The 26335-nt window shown below is 41.6% G+C and overlaps 1 protein-coding gene across 5 annotated transcripts in view; it reads right to left on the reverse strand.

The window, feature by feature from the left end:
* vps13d (vacuolar protein sorting 13 homolog D) overlaps nucleotides 1–26335 on the reverse strand; it is a 110418-nt gene that overhangs the window by 80199 nt on the left and 3884 nt on the right. For 4 of the 5 annotated variants that reach the window (XM_061074542.1, XM_061074541.1, XM_061074546.1 and 1 more), the window contains 13 exons: nucleotides 26106–26183; nucleotides 23583–23773; nucleotides 15478–15558; nucleotides 13310–13426; nucleotides 12904–13008; nucleotides 10801–10971; nucleotides 10052–10152; nucleotides 9260–9428; nucleotides 6931–7032; nucleotides 3829–4018; nucleotides 3071–3253; nucleotides 205–335; nucleotides 21–63 (listed from right to left, as the gene is read on the reverse strand). In XM_061074542.1, the coding sequence (XP_060930525.1) occupies nucleotides 21–63; nucleotides 205–335; nucleotides 3071–3253; nucleotides 3829–4018; nucleotides 6931–7032; nucleotides 9260–9428; nucleotides 10052–10152; nucleotides 10801–10971; nucleotides 12904–13008; nucleotides 13310–13426; nucleotides 15478–15558; nucleotides 23583–23773; nucleotides 26106–26183 (1662 nt within the window). The remainder of the gene's footprint in view (nucleotides 1–20; nucleotides 64–204; nucleotides 336–3070; nucleotides 3254–3828; nucleotides 4019–6930; nucleotides 7033–9259; nucleotides 9429–10051; nucleotides 10153–10800; nucleotides 10972–12903; nucleotides 13009–13309; nucleotides 13427–15477; nucleotides 15559–23582; nucleotides 23774–26105; nucleotides 26184–26335) is intronic. The other variant, XM_061074543.1, reaches the window with a different exon arrangement.

Here is a 26335-nt window from a genome sequence, read left to right on the forward strand (position 1 = left end):
ACAGAAAACTAAAATCTTACCGGAGGTAGTGCAGGACTGGCCACATGGTTGATTAGTGGTGTCCTACAAGTGACAGATAATAAATTCAATGTGTGATAGAACATCAAGTAAAAACTGTTATAGATATAATGTCGTTGAGGAGCTACAATATACATTTTTCTCATATAAGGAACTCACTGCCCATCGTTGTCCATCACTGCTTACCGTTTTCGGAGACACTAGAACAGGAAAGATGGTGTCCTGAGTGGTCAAGTCTCTCAGGAACAAACCCCCCAGCTTCAGAGACAGCAGGGAGGACTCGGACCGAGGGAGAGACTCCAGAGTCACTTTCACACCTGTGGAAATGTGGTATATTATATTATATTATATTAGTATAGCTAAGTGCAATATCACTAAAATGTCAATTGAATTGCATTATGTTACCAATTCAATTAAATTGTATTTGTATATCGACACTCATAATATACATTATCTCAAGGCACTTTACATAGGTCACTATGAAATACCATAATTGAATCGTTATTTTTAAGTTGTAGTGTAGAGTAAACACACAAACATAAACATGACATTTTGAATGTGTGCCTAGTGTTTGCTGCCAGTCTTTTAGCCACCTGGGTGCTAGTATTCTTTTGAAAATGTTGATAAAAATCAAGCCTCTAGAGGAGAGAGAGGACTTATTATGTTTATATTTAGTAGCAGTGGTAAAAAAGAATAGAATAAATAAATATGTAACCCAGAGCTGGTGTTGAACCCACAACCTCTTATTCACTGTTCAATCATTTCAACCAACTGAGATAAACACATTACTGATAGATAGCTGTGAAGGTTATTACAATAAACAGTTCAACTCCCCTCCTGCTCTGTGTGTGTATCTCACTAATTACTCGCACCTGTGTGTCCACCACTGGGGATGAGAGATTTATGCTCTAGCGCAGTCCTCGAACAAATCGCTGTTGTTCAAAAACTAGAAGTCCTATCTGCAATAAAAACACAATCCCAAGACTTTGCCGAAAACAGATATATTTTTTATAGGTTAGAGTTAAGAAATATGACTGTGGGCGCGAGTTAGAAAAGTATAAACACCCTTTTCACTAAAAGCATAATACATGAAAAACTCTAAAAAGGGTCTTTAATAGCAAAGTAATTTCATTTACTAATGCATTGACCAAATGTATTTAATAACAATCAAATGTACACCCTTTCATCCTCATCATTTAATTTCATACTTAAAATCTTCAACTATACCAGTTAAGATAGTTTACAATAGAGTATATGAGAATGTTCATACAGTTTTGGGTTTCATCAAATCGTTTATTGGCCCTAAATTCACTGTATTCACCTGTAATGTCTCCTCTTAGGTAGAGTATATACGCCTGTATGCCCTAAATCTTTACATTAGCAAGACATAAGTTAACTATAATTGTTTTTGTCTTTTGGCTAATTACCTGTAGACTTGGGGCACTGGCAACTTAGTCCTTTGTTCATCATCATTCATCCCCTACACAAGAGAAAAAACCCCACCACAACTGGGACAGGAGCTGGGAGGTACCACCCCCGACCCACTTGGCTGCACCACTGTGCACTGAGGCGCATTACTCTGCTGTTCAACAAGTGACTCTTCTCCTCTGATGTTCTTTAATCATCACACTTAGAACTGATCTTTATAAAAACCTGCTGAATTCATATGCTCCTGGATATTAAAACTCGTGTCTCATAAACTCTAGAGTGAAACAAACACAAAGTAAACATCAGACCTGCACATGTCCTAATAACTTGTGATCAGTGATGGTGTTTTTATTTTTTATTTTTTATAAGTGTAAAGAGAGCCGGGTCAGAAAGGGAGTAGGGAGGAAGCAGACTTCGACAGAGACTATGACACAGGACATTTAATGTGCGTCTGTCCTAATCCTTTAGCAACGGTGTTATAATTATTCAGCGGAGGCATGTCGCGATTTATTTTAGAATTGACAAATGTCCACAGCTCTAGTGCTCAGCACTGTGCAGGACACAGCAGTCAGCGCCTCAGTTATAGCAGCAGGCTTTATATTTGGTAAACACCGTCACTCTTTAAGGAAATGCAGCAGAAAAGTGTCTTTTGTGGCTTCCACCTACGACGCAATTGTTAAAATTGCTCAGTTTTTTACCTTTTGGGGCCATCTCTAATGAAAATGACCATCTACCCTGGTAAAATGTGGAAAAAACACAATGTTTAAGAATCGGAAAATCCCTGGATTCACCTCCAGATCGACCCCAAAAAGTAATGGGTTCTTCCATGATCCATATCGTATCCTTCCACCAAGTCCCATATTATCTTTTCGGTGGAGAAAAAAAAAAAGGGACTTTTATCTAAGAACCTCAAAGAGGCAGTCAGATCTGATCAAGTTGACTGAATAGAGACACTTTGGAGAAAATGTTTGGACTGATGGCAAAACTAAAACCGTCATTAAAGGTCAGCAACACTTGTAATTTTTATCTATGTTGAATTCACCACTCGTAGTCAAGGTTGATGTATCATTTTTTGGGGGAAATTTCATGTGAAAAGGAGTGTGACAAATCAGGGTGGTATACAATACGCCTCCTCATATATACTACTACTATTACTGACAACACCTTACAACTTTAATTGCTATTACCTTCATCTCTGTCTGACTTTTTGTTTAGTATAAAAACTATAAACATTGATACACCTCTCTATTTATATTGAATGCTGTCTTTTCTCCTGAATGTTGTAAATATTGTTATTTTGTTGATTTGCTCTGTGACACATGACATCTATTAAACTTCTGACTGTCCTGGGACATGAGCCAGATCCCCACAAAATAATGCTTCTGTCATTAACATTACTGTTAGAATGTTTTCTGTCAAATTATAACATTGACTATTTAAAGGGGTAATTTCATACTTTTGGTATGTCAACCTGTTTGCACATGACTATATCAAAATGTGTTCACGAGTGTGTGTGCAAAAGGGACAATTGTCGTATTTGAAGATTATCCCCATGAGACAACAGCAGGATTTAATTAAAGATACTTGCACACCACTTGACTTAAAATCCCTGACGCCTGTGTACCTGAGAATTCCAACTGGATGACCCCACTCTCATGAGGTCTGTCCCCTATCCTGTCCTGGTGAAAGAGTGTGACTCCACCCTTCTCCAGTAAGAACTCCAGCCGGGCAAACAGGTGGTCTCGCCTGGTGAAGCTGTTAAGTGTGTGAGAGTCCTCCAATGGATCGAACAAGTCTTCTGTCTCTGCTGGATAAGCAAATTATTTAGAGTCAGCAGTCCGCACAATTAATAATCCTGCAACCAATACCACAGATATAATTTATAAATACAGATATGCAACAACAAAGATGTAATTTATTATTCAGAATTGCCAAAAACATTTTTTTAAGCAACAATGCTTTTCTAGTCTTTGCAGCCTGGCTTGGTGACCGAGGAAACCAACAGATCAATGTGTTGAACTAATTAGAAATCTGGTTGACTGATTTGGGAAAGGGGTTAAGGGTTAATGGAAACGGATTTAACAAAAAGAAAAAAAAACGGATAACTAATTTAGAATCTCTCATTATACCTATATACATTGCATCAACTTGTATACGTTATACTTTGTACTGTTGTTAACTACACACAGACATTGATATCTTGAATATTTCAATAAATATTGCACTGAATCATAATTCCCTGGTCTATTTTAAGAGAATAGATAATTGAAATACAACCAATTGTGTCGTACCTCTGCTACAGCCTCTAAAATGCCTAAAGACAGATTCAAAATCTTATCAGCACTTCACTGGTACCAGACAGAGGTACAGTAAGTATCTAACCTAGAATGTCCCATGAGGACGGACTTGGCAGCAGCTCTTCAGGCCTGTCTGGGTCCTGGGAATCTCCATACCAGCCTCCCCAGCCAGGAAACCATGACTGCAGGTACTGAATCATCCCTGAGCTCCCACTCTTAGGGATAGATGTGGTGGGTGAACAGGGCAGGGGGTCACTGCTGGGCTCTCGCACATTCTGGAAGAGGAGACAACGTAGTGAACAATGTAATGAAACTATGAGAAACTGTCAAATTTCATCATTGAAAGTTTGAAGACTGATTGTGAAAAGTAATCTTTGTGCATTTCCTGAGTTTACAAACATAAGATTTATTGAAAGTAGCGCAGTTAACAGGAATTTAAGTGTTGCTTGGAGCACAAACGCAGCAGAACTGTGGCGCAGCCACCAAGCGCCATTCAGTGTAGACCGGACATGTGGGTAAAAGGGTCTAACCACGAAGTCCACAAAGACCACTGATTTCAAATTTTACCAGAGCAGCGTGTGTTTATGTGTGTGTTTTCTGTCTTGTGTTGCAAGTTTCAGTGGAGCTGGAGGACACACTGCATGAAAAGAAGAGTGTGTGTCAGTAAGTGTCGCTGGAAATTTCAAGAGAATTTTCGGTTAACGGCTGTTCACAGGAATCTGCAGGCAGCATAGAAAACTGCCAGGAACTTCCGGGAATTGATGCAGAGTTCCTGTTTCTGGCAGTTTTATAAGCCTGAGAATGTTGGGAGGTGACCCCCCTTCTCCAATGCCTAGGGGAGGCTTTTAAATGTTAATGACAATGCTGTGAGCTTTACAAATGCAAATCAGGATAGTTTGACTCAGTGATGCAGAGGTGACACCTTTTTCTAAAAGGTACGAACCAAGGCACCAACAGAAAATATCTGGCGTAAGTACACCAGGCTTAAAATAAATTTAAAATCTGAATTTGTAGCTTATATGGATTTCCCTTATGTAAGTAAGTGAGCTATAATGAATTACATTGTATACCATGAGCAAAGGTCAATGCTAGTGCGAGGAGGAACAGGTTGAGCACTGCGCAAGCCCTACAGAATGACCACCAGCAGGCCACTGGTGTGAATGTCTCTGCCCAAACAGTCAGAAACAGACTTCATGAGGGTGGCCTCAGGGCGCGACGTCCTGTAGTGTGCCCTGTGCTCACTGCCCAGCACCGTGGAGCTCAATTGGCATTTGCTATAGAACACCAGAATTGGCATATCCGCCACTGGCGCCCTGTGCTTTTCACAGATGAGAGCAGGTTCACCCTGAGCACCTTTGATAGACGTGAAAGGGTCTGGAGAAGCCAAGGAGAACGCTATGCTGCCTGCAACATCGTTCAGCATGACCGGTTTGGTGGTGGGTCAGTGATGGTCTGGGGAGCCATATCCATGGAGGGACGCACAGACCTCTACAGGCTAGAGAACGGCAGTCTTACTGCCATTAGGTATCGGGATGAAATCCTTGAACCCATGGTTTGACCCTACGCTGGTGCAGTAGGTCCTGGGTTCCTCCTGATGCACGATAATGCCCGGCCTCATGTGGCAAGGGTATGCAGGCAGTACCTGGAGGATGAAGAAATTGATGCAATTGAATGGCCCTCACCTGACCTAAACCCGATAGAACACCTCTTGGACATTATGTTTCGGTCCAGCAGAAGCCGCCAGGTTGCTCCTCAGACTTTACAGGAGCTCACTGATGCCCTTAGACAGATCTGGGAGGACATCCCACAAGACACCATCCGTTGTCTCATTAGGAGCATGCCGCAACGTTGTCAAGCATGCATACAAGCACGTGGGGGCCACAAAAGATATTGAGAAGCATTTTGAGTTGCAGAAATTGAATTTTGTCAAAATGGACAAGCCTGCCACATCACTTTTTCACTATGATTTTCGGGGTGTCTATAAAGTTGAGCTCTCTGTAGGCTGAAAACTTTTATTTCCATCAAGGATGTGGCATCCTTTTGTTCCTAAGACATTAAACTGTCCATATCAGTGTAAATATCCAACATAATTTTTTTTCACAATGAGATCTGATGTGTTTTCAAAGTGTTCCTTTTTTGAGCAGTGTAGTTATACTCAGTATTTTGCCTGTTCACACTTAAAATGTGCCACACTTAAAATTAATTTTAAAATGAATTTTAAGTGTGTCAAGTGTTCATTTTAAGTGTTCCCTTTAAGTTTTCATTTTAAGTGTTCCATTTTTTATCGGGATGATTGAGGTGACAAACTTTCTATCATGTATTTAGTGAGTAATCGATGGTGTCTGATCATGTCTCCATGTCGCTCCGTTCATTTTAACGCAGAGTCCTGACTTTGAGCGTCACGTCTCGTGTTGTACTGAGCACAACATGTTGACAAGTCATTTTTCATGAAGTAAATGCAGTCTCATAAACTCTGGAGCGAATCCAACCAACACAAAGTTACTTCATGTATTGATTAGGTCCTGATAGCTAGTGATGACTAGTGAGAGCAGATCAGAGTAAAGGAGGACACAGAAACTCCAGCTCGGTAAAACCAACTGCAGCTTCTGCTCTGATCATCGAGCACATGTGACCAGAGAAACTTGGGTTTTCACTGTCTCCACTGTTCTTTAACAAAGTCGCTCCCTGGCTTCTTAACTTGAACAAGCTTTGGTCTTACTATGTGTCGCATGGGGCTCTGGGGCCGCGGGTTGGCTTAGAGAATTTGCCAGGGCACAACAACAGTGTTTCTCCTACCTAATTTATCTGCAATTAAGCGGTTGTTTTACTATATCTAAAGAAGAGGACACGATTGACTTCAATTGTATTGGATTTTGTTGCAACAAAATTTCCTTCTGAGACTCCAAATGTGTTTTGTGGACTCACACACTTCACCCACCCCTCCATCGGCATCGTGGTGAGTATATAATGAGCAATATTTCATTTTTCGGTGAACTATCCCTTTAAGGCACACTGTCTCGCCCGTACTGCCTACAAGGTACCGTTTGTCTATATAAATATTGAATATATAGCGTATACAAATTGAACCTTAACAATACACACGACAAGTGAAAAACCGACAAGATGTATAGTTCTCAAGATATGCATTTCACACTAAGCAATATACCTACAAATCATCAAAGCTTACCTCTGCAATCTCTTCCTGCTTTCGAAACCAGTCATGGACGATTTCTCTGAGACTCTGCAGCTCCTCTATTGTCTGCTCATCTTCCACTCTCTCCAGCTCACTCTGGAGAACAAATAGTAAATGGTTTTGTATTTATATAGCGCTTTTCTAGTCTTGATGACCACTCAAAGCGCTTTACAGTACAGTTTTACATTCCCCCATTCACACACATATTCATACAGTGCATCTATTCGCAGCACTTTGTTATTCTATGGGGGCCATTCAGGGTTCAGCATCTTGCCCAAGGACACTTAGGCATGCAGATGTGTCAGACTGGGGATCGAACTGCCGACCTTCAGGTTGGAGGACGACCACTCTTCCCCTCAGCCAAAGCATTGTTCAGAAATGCGATTCTGAAAGTTTCTGAAGTATGTCTGAAACCCATCATCTCAAAATACAAGCAGCGTGAACTGAGTGTGTCACAGCATTGGAAAAAAAACTATATAACTGGGGCTTATACATGTACTTGAAGAGACTGCTCAGATATTAGGAAAATGTAGTACAACGGTGGAGAAAGAGGCTACTCTGGAGAAATTCAAGTTACCAATCAATCAATCAATAAAATGTTATCTGTGTAGCCCATATTTACCAGTGAGCCTAATCAAAAGTTCTTCTCAGATGCTGAAAAATCTTGAAATACAATCCCCTTATTTTAACTACATCACATCTCCCCCTTCACTATGACAGACATTGTTTAATTTCACCTTCAAGTGTGGAGGCTGTGGCTGTTAAAGTTAGCTTTGCCTGAGTGTGTACGGTGCACACAGAGTATACATGGCAGCTCCCATGCTATTCATTAAGGTCCAAGTACCGACCACTGCACGGACCCCATTGTTTTACAAGGAACTATTAAAAAATTGGCTAAAATGGGTGTGGCAAAATGGAGCAGCGCTCCCTACGAAATTTCAACAAAGCAGGTCCCGGGGCACAGCTCACCTACATTTATAAAATTGAATGAGGGGCCAAGACCCACAAAAAAGTCTCTCGAGCCATAACCTAAACCCAACATTATGATTTTCCTGTACAGTTTTGTGTACATTTTTGCTATTCAAAGGGGTTATACTTGAACAAGCTTGTCCGACTTAAATTGTCACAGTGACTATTTAATTCAGTCTAATCTTTTTTTTTTCAACTCTTTTTATTTGAATTTTCCAATGACGTGACACACAATGGTCATAAACAGTGACTGATACAGAAGGCATGTACAGTAGTAGTATGGCAGTATAGTCAGTCTAATCTTAAGAACTTTGTGATGGTAAATTTTGAAGCTGGTTTGCCTTTGTTGAACAGCTTGTCTGTATGGCAAATTTCCGATGTTTGCCCTTTAAAAAGGATATCGTGGTAAACCAAAGTTAAAATGGTCAAATGTGTCACAAATGTCACATGTATGATAAGAGTGCACACCTGTACCAAGTTATAGTCATAGCACCACCTACCGGAAACAAGAACGATGCCTTATGTATCATCAATCAGTTTACATGAAATTTTAATGGTCTGGTCTTGTGTTATACACAGCAACTATTGTGTGTAGTTCAGCCTCTAAAAGGACCACTGTTATACAAATAGTTTTGATCAAACTTAGCTGCAGTACGAGAAATACCAATCCTCATTTGCAACCTTATATTGACAAAAACACACAATTGGCTCGACGATAGGAAAGTCCCTCACAGACACACTCAGTGAGCAGATACGGGAAGTTTGGATTGCACATGCACATGTCAGCTATGGCAGCAATATTGTTTATCAAGGAGTATAAGAGCTGTATCCTTTTCTGGAACAAACAGATCCATCCACTGCAATTCTGCCTCTGTGTATTATTCATAAAAATCTTCTTCAACACAACAAAATTTAGGATTGGTGCATTATCTCTGTTGCCACTTAGCAGACAAATAAATTGATGCACAATGCGCATTTCATCATGTCGGTAGCCACGCACACAAGAAAGGACATCAAAATCATTTAAGCATGTACAATTGTGGCAACAGCCCTCAGCTGTCAACCAGTGTCCTGCATGTACCCTCAACTGTGCCAGGCATGTTCAACGCTACTTGCACCTTTAATGATGTAATTGAATTTGAACTGCATAAAGGCACAATCTATTCATACATTTTTGTATTTAAAGCTTTGTGATATTTGTGACTCAAACCATATACATCAAATTAATATTTCACTTTATGAGTAGAGGCAATTTTGGGTTTCAGTAACTTGCCCAAGGACAATTTGGCAAGCAGAATAGGGAATACTGAGATTGAACGGCCTCCCATATCATGCCAGTAATCCATTGTAGTACCTCCTCTTGAGGACTTAGTGGGACGGCTTTGAGCTTCCTGAAGTAGAGACTGGTGTAGGTCTGGGCGTCTCGTGCTCGCTGCAAGGCAAAGTCCCAGGTGCCTCGCCGTCGCTGCTCCCTGATTTCACTAAGGTTGGCCTGGATGGCAAATATCCACCACTGCTGGCAGCTGAAGGGAAAAACAATGTTCCAGACATTGATTTAATGTTTTTTTGAAAAACAATGTTGCATGCTTATAAGGTTTAAAGGGATAGTTCATCCAAAAATGAAAATTAACTCATTATCTTCTCACCCCTATGGATGGGTGAAGTGTGTGGGTGAAGTGAGTCTTCAAAACACTTGTAGAGACTGGGGGTCAACTTTGTTCTAGCAGAATCCAATACACGTTTACAAATTTTCCAATCTGTCACAAATTCCACATGTATGATAAGAGTGCACACCTCTACCAAGTTATAGTCATAGCACCACTTACTGGCAACAGGAAGGATGTTACAATCAGCATTACATTTTCATGGTCTGTACTGGTCTTGTGTTATACACAGCAACTATTGTGTGTAGCTCGGGCTCTAAATGACCAGTGTTATACGAATTGTTTTGATCAAACTTTGGACTCAAACACTTCACCCCCCCCCCCCCCCCTCCCTCAGCATAGGGGTGAGTAGCTAATGAGTGAATTTTCATTTCTGGGTGACATATTCCTTTAAGACATGATTATAAGAATTCTGCCAAACCAAAATAAATTTAGTTGCTTCTACAATAAAAACAAACTTCACTGTTGATGTTCGAACTTACTGTCCTGAAAGGGGAAATTTTGGTCTCCACTTTCGGTAAAGCATCTCTCTCTCTCTGCGGTCTAGCTCCTTTAGGAATGCCATGATCTGCTGATACTGCACCTATGGGACAACAATTGCACGCACGCACGCACACACACACACACACACACACACACACACACACACACACACTGTCATTGCTTTTTCTTAATGCTCTTTTTGCTCCTTAACCAAACTGACAAACTAACAAATAATTGTGCAATGCTGTTATGGTTGGTCTCATCAGACCCTCTATGACCACAGCACTTTTTTTTCTTTCTCGAGGGGATCTAAATATGATGCGTCCAAGGAAAAGGGGTTTTGTGAGGCAACAGTGACCTTGAGTTAGTAGATGAGCAAATAAATGTTCCTGACATATCATGATCACAAGATCATGAGGTCCCCATGACTTTGACCACCAAAATCGAATGAGTTAATTCGTGAATCCAAGTGAATGTTTTGCACAAAATGACATTCACATTTTTTGCAGAAAAAGGATCAGGTGTCGTGCAGGTATATTCACAAGTAAAAAATGTGACTTGTCACATTAAAATCACAGTAAGCTTTTACTACCTAAACCTAAATAGTTTATCCTTGAATATATTTCATCAACACTTTCTTTAGATATTGTGTTTACAAGAATGGGACGTGCATACATAAAACATGATGCCTCTGGCCACTGCGGAGGCATTAGAAAAGAAGAGCATCTGATGTTTATACTGTACAGACCTGGGACAGGCGTAGGGACATGGGCTCCAGTTGAACTTGGCCTTCAATTCGAGGAGTATATCGGGACCTCAGAGGCTCCTTGGAGGCATTTCTTCTTAGTAACACGGAGGAACGCACAGGCTCAAAGATGTACTGATGCTCACGGCTCTGCATAAACTGGGTCATAACCTCCTGTAAAGTAACAAAACTAATCAGACTAGTCATGTGGAGATATGGAACATATTTTAAAGATATAAATATATAATATGATGATATGTAATCATGGTCTAAAGCAGTTTTTATGGTGTGTCCAGATCCCCTTTTGTTAGTTTACCAGTGGGGTAAAGGTTGCTGCACCAGGCATATGGTTCAAAATGGTTCTACTCAGTCCCTTAATTAATCATGAATGTGATTTGGGCATGAAATGCAATAAACCAATCAGAGTATACAAATACCCGCTTAAGGGGTGCAACGATTAGTCGGCGTCGTCGACAAAAATCGATGACAAAAATAGTCGCCGACGAATTTACTCGTCGACGAGTCGTTGATTACGTCATAGCGCGTGTTTCTCGTGCCGTGCAGCTGAACTAAACGTTGATTTACCGGAGGTGCTGATGGAAGTAGCTGAGGAGTGAGCCATCACGCTTCCTTCCTATCTCTGAAAGTCGCGCATGTGCAATAGCGACAAAACATGGACCAATGGCGGCGACGGCTGCAACAGCATCGCGGGGAGAACTTCACCCTCAACATAGCCCGAAAAAAACTACGTGCAATATCTGTGCGGCAGACCTGCTCTCCATGGAAGCAGGACATGTGCATTTGAGGAGGAGGTTTGACATCGTAAAGTAAACGGTGAATCTTGGCAGATTGCTACTATAATTGTGGATTGCCGGGACATTAAGAGAGAACACTTTACTGCAGAAATTGTTACACTTCATGCACAAGCAGTTGATATGTGGGTGTGGCAAGAAGAATGTGAGCTTTTTATGCACCATCTAAAGTAATTAAATCAAAAGTAAACTGGAGAGGAGGGATACATACAAACCATGGTTGGGCGATTAATAAACTTTTCTAATTGGCCACATGCGACTCAACAATCATCCATTGACTTTATATTCGGCCAGATGGGTGTATGTGCGTGCACAGCACACAAATGCAGAGGCACAAGTTAGTATTAGCTAATGCATGGAAGAGCTCCTTGCAAAGATTAATACAAAATCGTTATCTTAGCTTTAAATCAGATGCAACCTGCAAGCTGAATGAAGCAATTTTTCGTCTTTACAATCAAGTTGCATGGCAAAGGATTCTAACAGCACAAATTTCCCCACTGTCTATGCAAATAATCAAGACCTTCAATTGCGTTCATGAAGAACAAAAGTATGTTGTTTTTACCTAGTCTGAGTTTACAGATGCATCCGATGACAAAATGTGTGTGTCTGGTGTGTCAGGGTGTATGTGTATGAGTCTGCATGTCAGAGTGAGAGATAGAGAGAATTATTTAACCCTTTAACAGAACAAGGCTGGTTTGAAGTCATACTTAGGAGATAGATAACAATAGTGAATGTTAGCAATGTCTATTCCACGCACACAAAAAATAGTCATGAAGTTCCACAAGGTCCTGTGCACTCTCTCTCATTACCAGTCTTGGGGATCTTATGCATGACTGTAAGCAATTGCTAGGTCGCTGTGGGACCCGTTGGGTTTCTACGTAAAGTGTCTTGAGATAATGTAGGTTGAAATTTGGCCCTATGCAAAACATTTAATTGTACGTGCATTAAATTTCAGAGAAATACTCCACCAGTGACTTCTGACCAAGTTTTTGTTTGTCAAAAGTGTAATCTCTTTCCTTGGTTTAAGATAGCAATGTGCCGACAATGTAGAATTCTTATATCCACATCATTTTAATAAACAAAATGCTCATGGGTCCGAAACAGAGCCGGACCACTGCACCTGTTTGAAACTAGCCGACAACTGAATGGTGCTTAGTACCACATTGTGCAAGGTGTAAGACAGAGCCCATTATTTCTAGTACTGGAGAGAATCTGAACTTATAGGATGCTTTTGCATTTAATTTGATTTTGCACCATCAAAGTACAGTACACAACTGTTCATTATATGACTGACCGGGATCTGATTTGTCGGCAGTTTTCCCAACATTTCACACTCTGTGTCCCAGTAGACACAGAAGTCTTCAATCTCCAGCTGCTTTTGTCGTACAAGCTTCTGCACCTGCAAATACAAAGGAAATACCTTTTAACCTTAAATACAAAGTCCCATGGAGGTCCTGAATCAATGGAGGAATCAAATAAGGTTTAAATGTTTGCATAAATGTAATAGTCCAAGACATCATTACAAGAACAATTTCTTTGGTGAAAGTAATGCAATTCTGTATTACTATTGCATGCTTTAAGAAGTCCTTGATTTGTAGCCAAAACAGAAAACATGCAATATGCACTAATCTAAATCCACTTTAAAACTTGACTTATTAATTTCACTATGTAAATTGAAAAATCACTGAGTAAGCCCTTACCGACTCTTTGGAGGGGTTCTGAGCAGAAACATTTTTGATGCAAACCCCGAAAGAGAAAGGTTTTTCTGGGTTGGAGAAGTCATCCTCAAATCTAAGATGGACATCTTGGATCTTCAGCTACACATATAAGGCAGAAAAATAGACTCAGAGTAAAACAAAGACAGCAGCATGTAAATACTTTGTCTTGATATGTATTTTAATGTTCTTTGATTTTATCATGCTAACAACATTCACCCAGCATTGTTACTCGCGTCGACACTCTACACAACGTAATATTTATTTTTTGTTCCGTTTTATACTTGTCCTACTTACTTTAGCTAGATTAAAAAAGCCCCTTCTTTTTTGCATGAAATTACAAGTTAAGCTGTAACCTTTGATATGAGAGAGCTGCAATAAATCCTAGCTTAGTTAAGGTTATAAATAGTAAGAGATCTGTACATTTTACTAGGGAAGATGGTCACCAACTCTCCCTTGCAAACCACCAATACAATTCACATACATGTGAATTGTACGCCTTCCAAAGGATTTTCCTGCATACTATATCCAGTTATCTTCCTTCTATCCCAAACTAAAATTTAGTTTTTATAGCTGTTTATATGTAACCAGTAAATACACCTTTAAATTGTAGGCACTGGACTATGCTTATTAAGGCAGGGTTTCTTCATGATTCCTCATATCTTCCATGACCACTAAGGACTTTTTGTTGCAAGTTTGTAAAGATAGAATACTGCTCTGTATAGATAGATTTTTAAACTGAAAGACCAATTTTGTTATATTAAATGGCTCTCATTCATGCTTCATTACCCTCTGCGCAGTGAAATTTCCTAATCGCAACGTGCGCGATTATCACGTGCGAACGAGAGTAGCTCACCGGGCTGCCGTCCTCACCCGCAGCCAAAATGCCGCAGGACAACACAACTCCGCTGATCCAGAAGATAGCGAAGCAGGCCTGCGTCACCTACGTGGCGCAAACATAGAGTGAGCTCATCTCGCTGGTGATCGCGTTGCGGGCGGCGGACCTGAAAATCCCTCCCCGGAAAAGCAAGCCGAGCTCCGGGCCAGCGAGCCGAGCGCCGGGAGGCTGGGCTCCGGAGCCCCCCGGTCACCTACACGTACATCTGCGGGACGGAGGTGTACAGCATGGGGGGGTTCCTGCTGAGGCCCGGAGCCTCCGTACCGCTGCACGACCACCGGGACATGAACGGGATGCTCAAGGCTTTACAGCGCCTCATGTCTGCTGTGTTGTAGCTCCACACACACTCTGTCTGTTACGTGACTTGTGTTCAAAAGGGTTAAAAATCACAGTCTGATGAGTGGGACCATTTCATTAACTTCAGGAAACTGTTCATACATGCAGTTGTACTGTTTGACTTTGTGGCCTGTGCATTTCACCCTTTTTTATTTATAACTTAATTTACAAAATATTTTCAACGTATAGTAGAGGCAAATTCTATGTTTCAGTTGTGTGAAATGTTTCTGACTTGGGAGCAGTAAGACACCTATAATTTTAAATATTATTTAACACTAAATGTATCTAATATTGTGTTGGTCATATTTAAATCATTATTTAATTATCATTATCATTAAATCACTCATTACGTTTTGTTTGGGGAAAAAAATTGGATCAATTAAAAAAAAATCGCATATTAAATCGCAATCGCAATATTGGGGAAAAAAATCGCAATTAGATTATTTCCCCAAATAGTTCAGCCCTAGTTAGCAGCATAAAATAAAAACCCCTGTATGGATTTCCACGAAACTTGGTGGAAGGATGTGGTTTGGGCTGGGCAATAAAACAATAGCAATAATTATCGCGATAAAACTTTTCTTCGATAGAAACTTAAGACATGTCGATATAACGTCAATAGAACTCATCCCATCCATGTTTTGACGGACAACATGAGCAATCAATGAGAATAGCACTGAACCAATCATGTGGCTGGTACAAAGTTACACCCACATCAAGTTAGGTTGAAGCACACAGCATAGAGAGTATCAGGAGCAGCAGCACTGAATCGATACCGCGATGGAACATTATCGATTAATGTTTCCGTTAACTATTGTAGAATATAGGACTAGAAGGTGAATATCCCTTGATTATAAGTTTGTGTGTGAGGAGGTACAGCGTGCACGCACGCACATAGTGTCTTATGTTAAAGATAACTTACCTCAATGTTTTCCACAATCCTGGTGACCACTGAGGCAGAGACAGAATACCAGTAAGACTCTCCCATCCGTTCACACTCACTCTGGAGAGGACAAAAAGACAATGGTACACATGTACATACGGAAGAGTTCAGGAAAATTACCTCAATAAATTCAATAAGTGACAAACAATTTTAATGTTATACATGTCTACAAGTGTCCCTGTGAGCCTGAAATATGTATTAAAGCCTCAATAACTTTAAGTTATTGTCGTAACCCTGGTTCTATGAGAAGCATGAGTGAGATGTCTCACTATGGGATACGCACCTTTGCGTATTCACAGAACCATTTGTACCAATTCAGCAGCCGTGAGTTGCTGGCAGTTGCGACGTCTGCATCAGGGTTCCGCCCCTTAGATACGCCTGACGCGGCGTCACACATCACTCAAAACAAGCAGACCTCTTCTCGCTTCATCCCAGCATCAACAAGGGCAGTCTGGTGAGACATATCACTTATGCTACTGAGCACCGGGGTTACAACAATAACGTAAAGTTATCTTTCTTATTATTCATTTCAATGGGATATGGAGACTCCTGTATTTCCAGACAAGCTTATCTCGACGACTAACTGCCATCTCCACTTCATGTAGAAGGGAGTGGATGAGGCAGATCCACAGAGGAGCCCATGCTCAGGACAGCATGGGTCAGGCCAGGGGATTTGACATTCAGTGATTATAAAAGTCTGCAGTGCAGATGTCTAGAATAAAAACTCCAAGGGCACAACATGTATTACCATGGCTGTTCTGCAGAAGTCGGTGGCTGGGACTTCCGGTGTAGCGACTAATGGAGTAGGACGTGTTTCTCTGAGCTCCTGCAACAACTCATAAAAAATCTATTTTAGGTACACCTTTTGCATCGATCTTCGGTGTGTGTTTTCCCCACCTTCATAATCTGAATTTAACGCCGTCTTTTTGCCGACCAAAATGCCTCCAAAAGCCAAGCCACCTGTACAACTGCCGCAGCCTGCTTCGCACACCACATCCCCGCATTGTAGTGATCCCCACTCCTGCCTGGTCGAAGCCGCCGGTGGCGCTCCTTCACACGACTTTAAGGCCGAGCTGCTCTCGTCACTACGTGTTAAGATGGCGGCTATTTTCAGAACTGAGCTTCAGGCTGCCTTGCCCGAGCCGCCTTTAATGATGTCCGACGCCAGCTCCGCGAAATACCGGGGATCCGCTATGGTCTGCTCTACCCGGCGCGCCTCCGGATCACTCACAACGGTGCGGAGAGGAGGTTTGATTCAGCATTAGAAGGCCAGCGCATTCATCAGGTCGCTCAACATGTAAGAGAACCGAGAAGTGATACACACCGTTGAGGAAGCAGTGACAGTTAATATTGACATTTATTACTTTTTTCAGTTAATCTGTTTCCTTTTATTTTCATTTTCATAAACACACAGTATGTGGTTTTCAGTTTAACTTGGTCTTGATTGGTTGTACCTTCCTGACAAATGTTGCTAGGCTTGCAGGAGGTCAACCCAAAGCTTGTTAGTTATGCAAAAAGCCATAAGTGTTCGTTTTAGGGATCTGACTCATGTGGAGTTAGCACTGGCATAGGCATGGGGAGTCCAATTAAGAGATCAAGATCAGGTCAGACTTAAATGTCCCTGGGTTTCTGAGGTGTTTCACTCTAATTTCAACTCTAAGGCCAGGGGGATTGCTATTTTAATTGGTAAGTCAATTCAGTTTTCAGCTTCTAAGGTGATATCAGACAAAAACGTCTTCCCTCATTGAACAACAGCCTCCTTATAATTGGCGGGGACATGAACTGTGTATTTGATCCCAAACTAGACCGCTCCAACCCACGAACTCTGACCCCTTCTTCAATGTCGAGGTCACTTTCAGATTTTGTGTCCAAGAACGGTTGCACTGATCCTTGGAGATTTTATAACACTCGTACCAAGGAATATTCCTTCTTTTCTCAGATACATAAATCTTTCTCTCGGATTGATTATTATTTTATTGATGCTAAACTAATTCCAAAAGTACTGTCTGTTAATTATCATCCTATTGTCATTTCTGACCACGCCCCTCTTTCTTTACTTATTCAGTTCTCTTCACAAACCCGGTACTCAACACCTTGGAGGTTCAATTCATTACTTCTCTCTGATGATAAGTTCACCAAATTTATTACAACTAAAATTGATGATTATATCTCTCTAAATCAAAATTATATGGAACCAGTTACATGTTCACTGCTGTGGGAATCATTAAAAGCATACTTGCGGGGACAAATTATTTCCTACTCTGCCCACTTGAATAAGTCCCGTAAAGCTAAATTGCAAGAACTCTCTATCAATATCACCAAATTGGACCAACAACTCGCTACTTGCCCCTCTCCCAGTTTACTTAAACAGCGTGTTGATTTACAGACTGAATTTGATCTCGTCACCACTGGTCATGCAGAGCGACTTCTTTTACGATCTCGCTCCACATATTATGAACATGGTGACAAGGCAAGTCTGCTCCTGGCTCATCAACTACGTCGCCAGGCAGCCTCACATACGATCCCTCAAATAAAAGATTCATCTGGCTCATTGCATAAGGATCCCGCCACCATTAATTCTGTCTTTCACTCATTCTATATTCCTCTTTATATAAGTCTGAATCTCCACCTGACACCACTGAATAGAATTCATTCCTAGATAGCCTCAACTTTCCTGTGATAAGCTCAGATGCTGCTAAAAAACTTGACTCACCATTAACAGTAGAGGAAATCACTCTCGCTGTGAGAAATATGCAGAACAACAAAGCTCCTGGCCCTGATGGATTTCCAGTGGAATTTTTTAAGAGATTTCAGGATAAATTGTCCCCTTTACTACATGCTGTTTATAAGGAATCACTGGAACATGGCACTCTCCCTCCCACTTTAAGGCAAGCCTCCATAAGTCTCCTCTTAAAAAAAGATAAGGATCCGAATCTCTGCGGCTCATACAGACCTCTTTCATTAATAAATGTAGATGCTAAGATCCTTGCTAAAGCTTTGGCCTATCGCCTGGAGAACATTGTACCAACTATTGTCTCACATGAGCAAACTGGATTTGTTAAGGGGCGGCAGTTATTCTTTAACGTCCGAACACTCCTTAATATTATTTACTCTAAAACTGCTACAACAACACCTGAAGTAGTGATCTCGGTCGATGCTGAAAAAGTATTTGATAGGGTATAATGGGACTATTTATTTACTGTACTAAAGAAGTTTGGACTGGGTAATGGGTTCATTTCGTGGATACGTCTCCTTTACACATCTCCACAAGCAAACATTTCCACTAATGGCATTCAGTCCAATTTTTTTACTCTAACCCATGGCACCAGACAGGGGTCTCCCCTATCTCCTCTATTGTTCTATCAGTCTTTCTGAGGTCCTCCTCCACTTTTACTGGGATCTCACGATTGGGCACAGAATTTAAGTTGTCACTTTATGCTGATGACTTATTGTTGTATGTCTCAGATCCTGTCCTTTCCATTCCCACAATTTTATCTGCTTTCCAGAGATTTGGATCATTCTCAGGCTATAAAGTGAATACTTCTAAAAGTGAATGCTTTCCTGTCAATGCTTCAGCATCACAGCTCACACAGTCAGATGTCCCTTTTAAAATGAGCTTCTCTGGCTTTAAGTACCTCGGGATCAGTGTAACCAGAACGTTAAACTCTCTTTTTTCTGCTAATTTCTCACCTTTAATGTCTAAAATTAAATCTGACCTACAAAGATGGAAGAGCTTACCTCTCTCGTTAATTGGAAGAATTAACGCAGTTAAAATGAACATTTTGCCCAAATTTCTATTTTTGTCTCCCACTTTTCCTGCCAAAGCAGTTTTTTAAAACAATTGATCAAACTATTTCTGACTTCTAAAGGTGTGGAAAGGCTCCTAGGATCCGCAAATCCACACTTCAGAGATGTAAATTCAATGGCGGATTGGCACTTCCGAATTTCCAATTGTATTATTGGGCGACACATTTTCAAAAAATTTCATTTTGGTTCAAGTCAGTGAATCTGCCATGGTGTCACTTGGAGGCACAGTCATGTGTTTCATCCTCCTTACCTGATCTACTTACCTCTTCTATTCCATCCAACCTCTCCGGCTTTACAAATAATCAAGTGGTTCACTCCACACTTAAAATTTGGTATTAGTTTAGGAAACACTTCAAGTCAACATCTACTTTGGCTCCTTTACTGAACAATCATTTATTTCGACCTCCACTTACAGATTGAACCTTTCTTGCATGGCATAATAAAGGCCTGAAATGTTTTGAAGATCTTTACAAGGATGGTATTTTTCGCAGCTTTACAGATCTCTCAGGAGAATTTCATCTCCAACCTTCTCATCTCTTTCGATACTTTCAAATTAGACACTGCGCTAAAGCTTTGTTTCCAGTTTTTCCCTCCTCGCCGCTGACCCTACAGTGGGAGGTGCTTTTAAACCACGATCCACTTCAAAAATCACTCATCTCTGAAGTTTATAATGAACTTCTGTCTTTTGATTGCTCTCCAGTTACTAAAGTTAGAGCTGCCTGGGAAGATGAACTGGATCTAAACTTGGAGGATGACTGGTGGGACACTGCTCTTAAGAAAATGTACACTAGTTCATCCTGCGCTTGTCTCACACTTATACAGTTTAAAGTACTGTTAAGAGTCCACTTTTCTAAAGCTCGACTGTCGCAAATCTATCCCAGTATCACTGACAAATGCGACAAATGTCATGCCTCATCCTGCAATTTAACCCATATGTTCTACTCTTGTCCGCTACTCTCTCGCTTTTGGTTGAATTACTTTGACACCATGTCAAAAATACTTTCAGTGATTATAAAAGTCTCCCCCCCATGTTGCCATATTCGGGCTCCCAGAGGACCATAACCGGTTTACCTCTACTCAATTAGACGTTTTAGCTTTTACTTCCTTACTGGCAAGACGCCACCTTCTTCTCCACTGGAAGTCGACTAAAGCTCCCTCTAGCACTCAGTGGCTCAAAGACAGCATGTCTTTTCTAAAGCTGGAAAAGATCAGATATTCAGTGAAAGGTAGCTCTAACAAATTTTATAATAAGTGGCTTCCCTTTCTTACATTCTTCCACTCTCTCCAGTCCCTGCCCCCGGATTGACGGACCCCCTTAGCTTGTTTGAGTACGATAGTATCATTCTTTATTCTTTTGTGGTGGGGAGACTTGTGTGCCTCCGTGACCCTGAAGACTATACGGCAGGGGTTATACCCCTGGCAGGTACTACAAAGCCAGGCTGTTTTCAGGTTAGAGGCCAGCAGCATTGCCATCACCCATTGGCAGTGGGATGATTGGTTGAAGATTGGGCAGATGTATTTATCATACATATAAATGGTGTTTCTGCCTATGCAAATTAGGACATATTCAATAAGTCTGGAGCTCATGTGCATATTCAAATTCATTTCAAAAGAAACTTGTAATACAAAAAAGTTACTTGTCATGTATACTTTTACTATGTAAAGTTTTATTGTGGTAGGAGTAAAGGAAAAAATTAAGCCGGCAGTGTTTTGCAAGTTCTCAATACAAAATAAGTGTTGAGAAATCCTGAGGGTCAGTGAACAGGTCGGGATGGGGCACGTGACAGTTCTAGACCAATGGCTGGGGGGTTGTGTGGGATGGCAGGCTCTCATTGGCTGAGTGGGCGGGTCAAGGGTGAATGACAAATCCCACCATGCACTTCCCTTGTGTCGGCATGTCAATCGCGGGCCCGTGAACACGTGCCTCACAGTCTGTATTACATACCACTTGTGTCAACTTTCAACTATCCCTCTCCCCAAAAAATGGCTAAACGAAAGGTGGAATTTGAAAACAGGAGTTTTCAAGATAGGTGGGAGGCACAGTATATGTTCGCGGATGTAAAGGGCAAAGCTGTGTGTCTTCTGTGCGGAGACGGTGTGGCTGTAATGAAAGAATACAACATGAGAAGACACCATGAAACGAAGCACTGAGACCGATACAAGCATCTGGACGCGACACAGAGGCTACAGAAGGTAGCGGAGATAAAAAGAAGTCGGGTGTCACAGTAGGCTATGTTCACTAAAGCCAAATCACAAAGCAAGGCTGCTGTAAAAACATTTCTGTGTGACATCACAAGCCACCTGAATGTGCTCAACCTGCAGCTTCAGGGGCGGGGCCGTGTCATCACTGTACGCTACAGTGAGGGCTTTTAAAACCAAGCTGCGCCTGTGGGAGACGCAGGTGGTGCAGGAAAACTTTTTTTTTTCTTGCTACTAGGGATGGGCATAATTAATCGACGATCGATTAATTGATCAATTGAAGAATTTCGTCGATGACATTATTTTGTCTTCGACGAAATCCTGTTGCGTTCACTGCCAAAACTGCGAAGCTATACGTCATGAGCGCATGAGGAGTCATCTGCTCTTCTTCAAGTAGGAGGTCGGGATATCCGAGTTGCCTGAACGCAGCACAGTGACGATGTTAGCAGCTGTAGGAAGCAGCCCGGAGCTATACTCTACAAGCCCCGCTGAAAGACCAGCAGCTAGCCGCTGAGAGCTAGATGGATTTGACGGTTCTCGACCTCTCAGTCCGGTTGTTGTCACGTCATCAATCCCGGAACCCCTTACATAGACCCGGGTCTCTACGGGTTCCCTTCCCCGTAGACTGAGGGTCCGTGTGCGGACATGAAGCCGAGCTCCGCAGCTAGCCGCCGGAGCTAGCGGAGGCTAGCTCCAAAGCTAGCCACTTCGGACCCGGACAAAGCCGGGTCTGGTGGAGGGGTTCCGGGAGTGAGGACGTGACAACCACCGGACTGAGAGGTCGAGAACCGTCAGATCGAGCTAGCTGTCAGCGGCAAGCTGCTCTCTCAGCGGGGCTTAGGAGCACAGCAGCGCATATTTTCAAGTGTAACCACTGAACGAATCCCGTTTAACTGCCTCAAGAGTTGTTCATCTTGTAATAAAGATCTCAATGAGGAAACACGCTGTGTTTTTTCTATTTTCACTGCATTTTAACAGCCTATAAATAGTGAATTTTAATATAAAAATATTGATTAATCGAAAAAATCGTCATTAACTCTCCCGACGATCGATTAAGACAATATAATCGAATGCCCATTCCCTAGTAACCATGGTCACACACTATCAGACTGAGAGAAAAAGGACATTCAAACACACACACCCCTCCCCCAGATCAAAAGTGACTCATACCGACACACACAGAGTGAAACAGAGGGCCGGTTTAGCATATGCGTCGAGCCACGGCGCTGAACCCCCCCCCACAGGCGAGGGGCATCACCTTGCTCCATGGTGGAGGGAAGCTTGGCAGCTTGGACCATTTAGCTTGGTGTGCTATAGGGAGGGGAATTATTTGGATGGGTAACTCTGTTAGCTAGCTCCGGTAGCAGGCAGTGTGGTGACCAGCAGTTAGCATGCTAGGAAGTTAACATGCTAGCTAGTTTCTAATAAAACTGTACCTATGGGGAAGGCAGTCAGACTAGTGTCTCATACAGCTAGCCTCCGGAAAAGGAGGTGTCCGCTCCGGTCTGTAGACAGAAGCTAGTTGGCATCATCGCAGATCAGAGTTGATTGGGCGGCTGTGGCTGAGGGGTAGAGTGGTCGTCCTCCAACCTGAAGGTTCGACAGTTCGATCCCAAGTCTGACCCATCTGCATGCCGAAGTGTCCTTGGGCAGGATGCTGAACCCTGAATTGCCCCCCATAGAATAACAAAGTGCTGCGAATAGATGCACTGTATGAATGTGTGGGTGAATGTAAAGCTGTACTGTAAAGCGCTTTGAGTGGTCATCAAGACTAGAAAAGCGCTAAATAAATACAAAACCATTTACCAACCATTGTTCGTGAAGTGAGAAGAGGTGTTTGAAATGACGTGTCAGGCGTATTTAAGGTGCGGGACCCTCACGCAGACGCCACGACTGCCAGCCACTCAGGACTGGCGAATTTGTACAAGAGTTTCTGTGAATACGCGGAAGGCGTATCCCATAGTGAGACATTGAAACAAATGCTAACATAGAGAAATTAAGGATTTGTTGTTTTTTTTACATTAACCATAAGTCAGTAAAATAAAATATATAGAAAATGATGGTGTTGATCCACCTACTTTGAATTTGTCTTCGAGAGCCCGGAGGAGACGTTTTTTGCGCTCGTTCTCCTCTTCTCTCTCTCTCTCTGCATCATACTCCTGCAGCTGAACAGGACCAATGATCAGGTTGAGCTGAGACATGGAGATGGCCCATGGGTCACTGTGAGGCCGGTAAAAAGGGATCTGGAGGGTAATCTTTCCAATGAAGCCTAGTGAAAGAGAACATGATGTGTGGGTGATGGCAAAAAAATTAGCATAAGAGTGAAAACACAATTACATTTCCTCTGAATCTTGGTGTACATTTACATATAATTACCTCTGCTGAGGTGGTTACATTTTCAGCTGTTTTTTATTTAGCAGTATTACACAACTACTGTCGAAAGAGTGGATTTCCATGAAATGTGGCAGAAGGATGCGGTAGGGGTCAAGTAAGACACCATAAATTTTGGTACGGATCGGATGTGCATTTTTTTCCCCCACTTTCTTTAACAATGCAGAATAGGATGGTTTTACAAATTTCTGTGGATTTCTCAGAGAATAATTCATGGATCTTGATTTAAAAGACATTAGACATATTTACAGGATTGAAATTTAGGACTCTTTTTGAGCTCAGGTAGGGTATTTGTAAAGCCTCTAACGATGTTATGGATAATCTATTCTGATCATAGGTTGTATTGACACCCAAAAACATCTGTCTTTCCATCTATCTGTATGTGAAATAGGGACGGGAATCAGCAGGGACCTCGCGATCAATCACGATAGTCAGGTGGCGATTCGATATGTATTGCGATTCTGTGGGTATTGCGATTCTGTAAGTATTGTGATTCGATATTACGATTTCTTTTGGTTATTTTTTTTTTTAAATACTGGACCATGGAAAACGGTTGAATCATACCTTCAAATATAACAGTCAAATTCACTTAGAACTTTCCAAGTTTTATTTCGAGTTTTAATTCCTAAATATTAACATTAACTTAATGACTGCCCGGCAGCCAATAGAGAAAATAAATAAAAATGTGCCCTATTATTGTATAGCCCCTGTCAACTGCACACAAACTGACATATTAAGAAATGTATGCCACTTAGGCTACTTTTAAACAATAAATAGCTACTACGTGTTGAACAGATCGACAGACTCCGCCCCTTTTTTTGTTGTTTCATAGCGGTCATGATAGTGACATAGGGGGGGTCAAGCCTTCTTATTGGGTGAGGATGAGTCGCAGTGGGAAGGTAAAAGCAGAAGTACGGCGATGGAAGGAGTGAGGAGAAGCCGGCGGGACAGCTCTGAAACCACGGTTTAGGTAGTCGAAAAGTGGAGGGAGTGAAATCCCTCGGGACCACCGCAACCAGACCTCGGAGAGACGGAGCAGAAACCAAGTAAGCGCATGACGGTCGCCGACTGCCGGTGTTGCTTCCGGCCGAGCAGAGTCACTGACTGGTGCGATCGTTATTTTCTTTCATTTTTTGAAGTGGACTATTTGTCCACTAGCTGCGCTTCTAGCCGGAAGGAAATCATGAACGAATAGATTGCACTGCGCAATCTGTAGGATTGTAAGCGGCAACTATTTTTTTCGCCTTGAATAAAATAATTAAAGTAGGCTACAGACAAAATATCGATTTTGGGAGGCAGCACGGCGATTTAAAAATCCTCATTCACAAGAATTGCGATTTGTAACTGAATCAATTTATTCCCCCCATCCCTTATGTGAAACAGATACATTTTGAAGCTTGTATTTTATCAGTTTCACACTTGGCATGTAGATGGCCAAGGGTAGCGCAGTGCCAAATTTGTTGCAATTTGGACACCTAATAGATTAAATATTATTAAAGTTTAAATAAACAAGCGACCGATGCTCTTTAGCAGTCAGTGAGGGCGGACCAGTGTGCCTTCAGTCTGTGGACAATATTTTGTCCTCAGATAAACAACAGCAGTGGAGGGCAACTAGGCTGACAGGTCATAATCACCACCAGGTAATTTGATAATTTAATAACTTTACTTTATCATATCAAACTAAGACACAGACACACAGCACCATCATGAACATTCATTGAGTCCCTTTCTGTTTGGCAATTTGACTTTAAAGAAAAGCACAACATTAATTTTGTGGCTGCAATGCTTTATATAAAGCTGAATTAAATAACATCAGTTCAAACTTTATTTGTATAGCCCATATTAGAAAAGTACAATTTGCCACATAGGGCTTTTTAAGATTATTGACTTGCAGACAGGAGATCTGTTCTTCCTTCATGTTATCTCGCAACTCCTTTTAATTTCATTGTTGCAGAAGAAGCGACACTTTTCTTTGTCAGGAACATAAATATAAATTTACAGGCCATTATAATGATCAGCTCTACATGTGAGTGATTAGAAAAGAAGGCTATAATCAGAGCTGTTCCTACCATTTGAATACTTTTGTGCAGAATCCAAGCCTTAACTGAATGGTTCAACGTGGACAGCATTAAAATAACTAAATGAATGTTGAAGTCAGTGTATGTAATCTGAGGTAAAACATGTGATGTCAGTCAGCTAGTGTCTCTTACCAGCTTTGACTTCAAATGGCAGATCAAACTCTCGGAGGGCATCTTTCCTCAGAGGGAGGTTCTCCAACTCCACTGCACCTGAGTAATGATAGGAAACAGATAATCATAGTCTGTGCCAAGCATGTGCTGCCTCACGATTACACCAAGTGTTGACGATTGAATATTGGGTAAATAGTTTTTACACTGTGCCTGAATTGTGTTAAATGTCCTTTACCACACCAGCGTTTTTG

This window comes from Limanda limanda, chromosome 7 (assembly GCF_963576545.1).
Source record: "Limanda limanda chromosome 7, fLimLim1.1, whole genome shotgun sequence".
NCBI lineage: Eukaryota > Metazoa > Chordata > Actinopteri > Pleuronectiformes > Pleuronectidae > Limanda > Limanda limanda.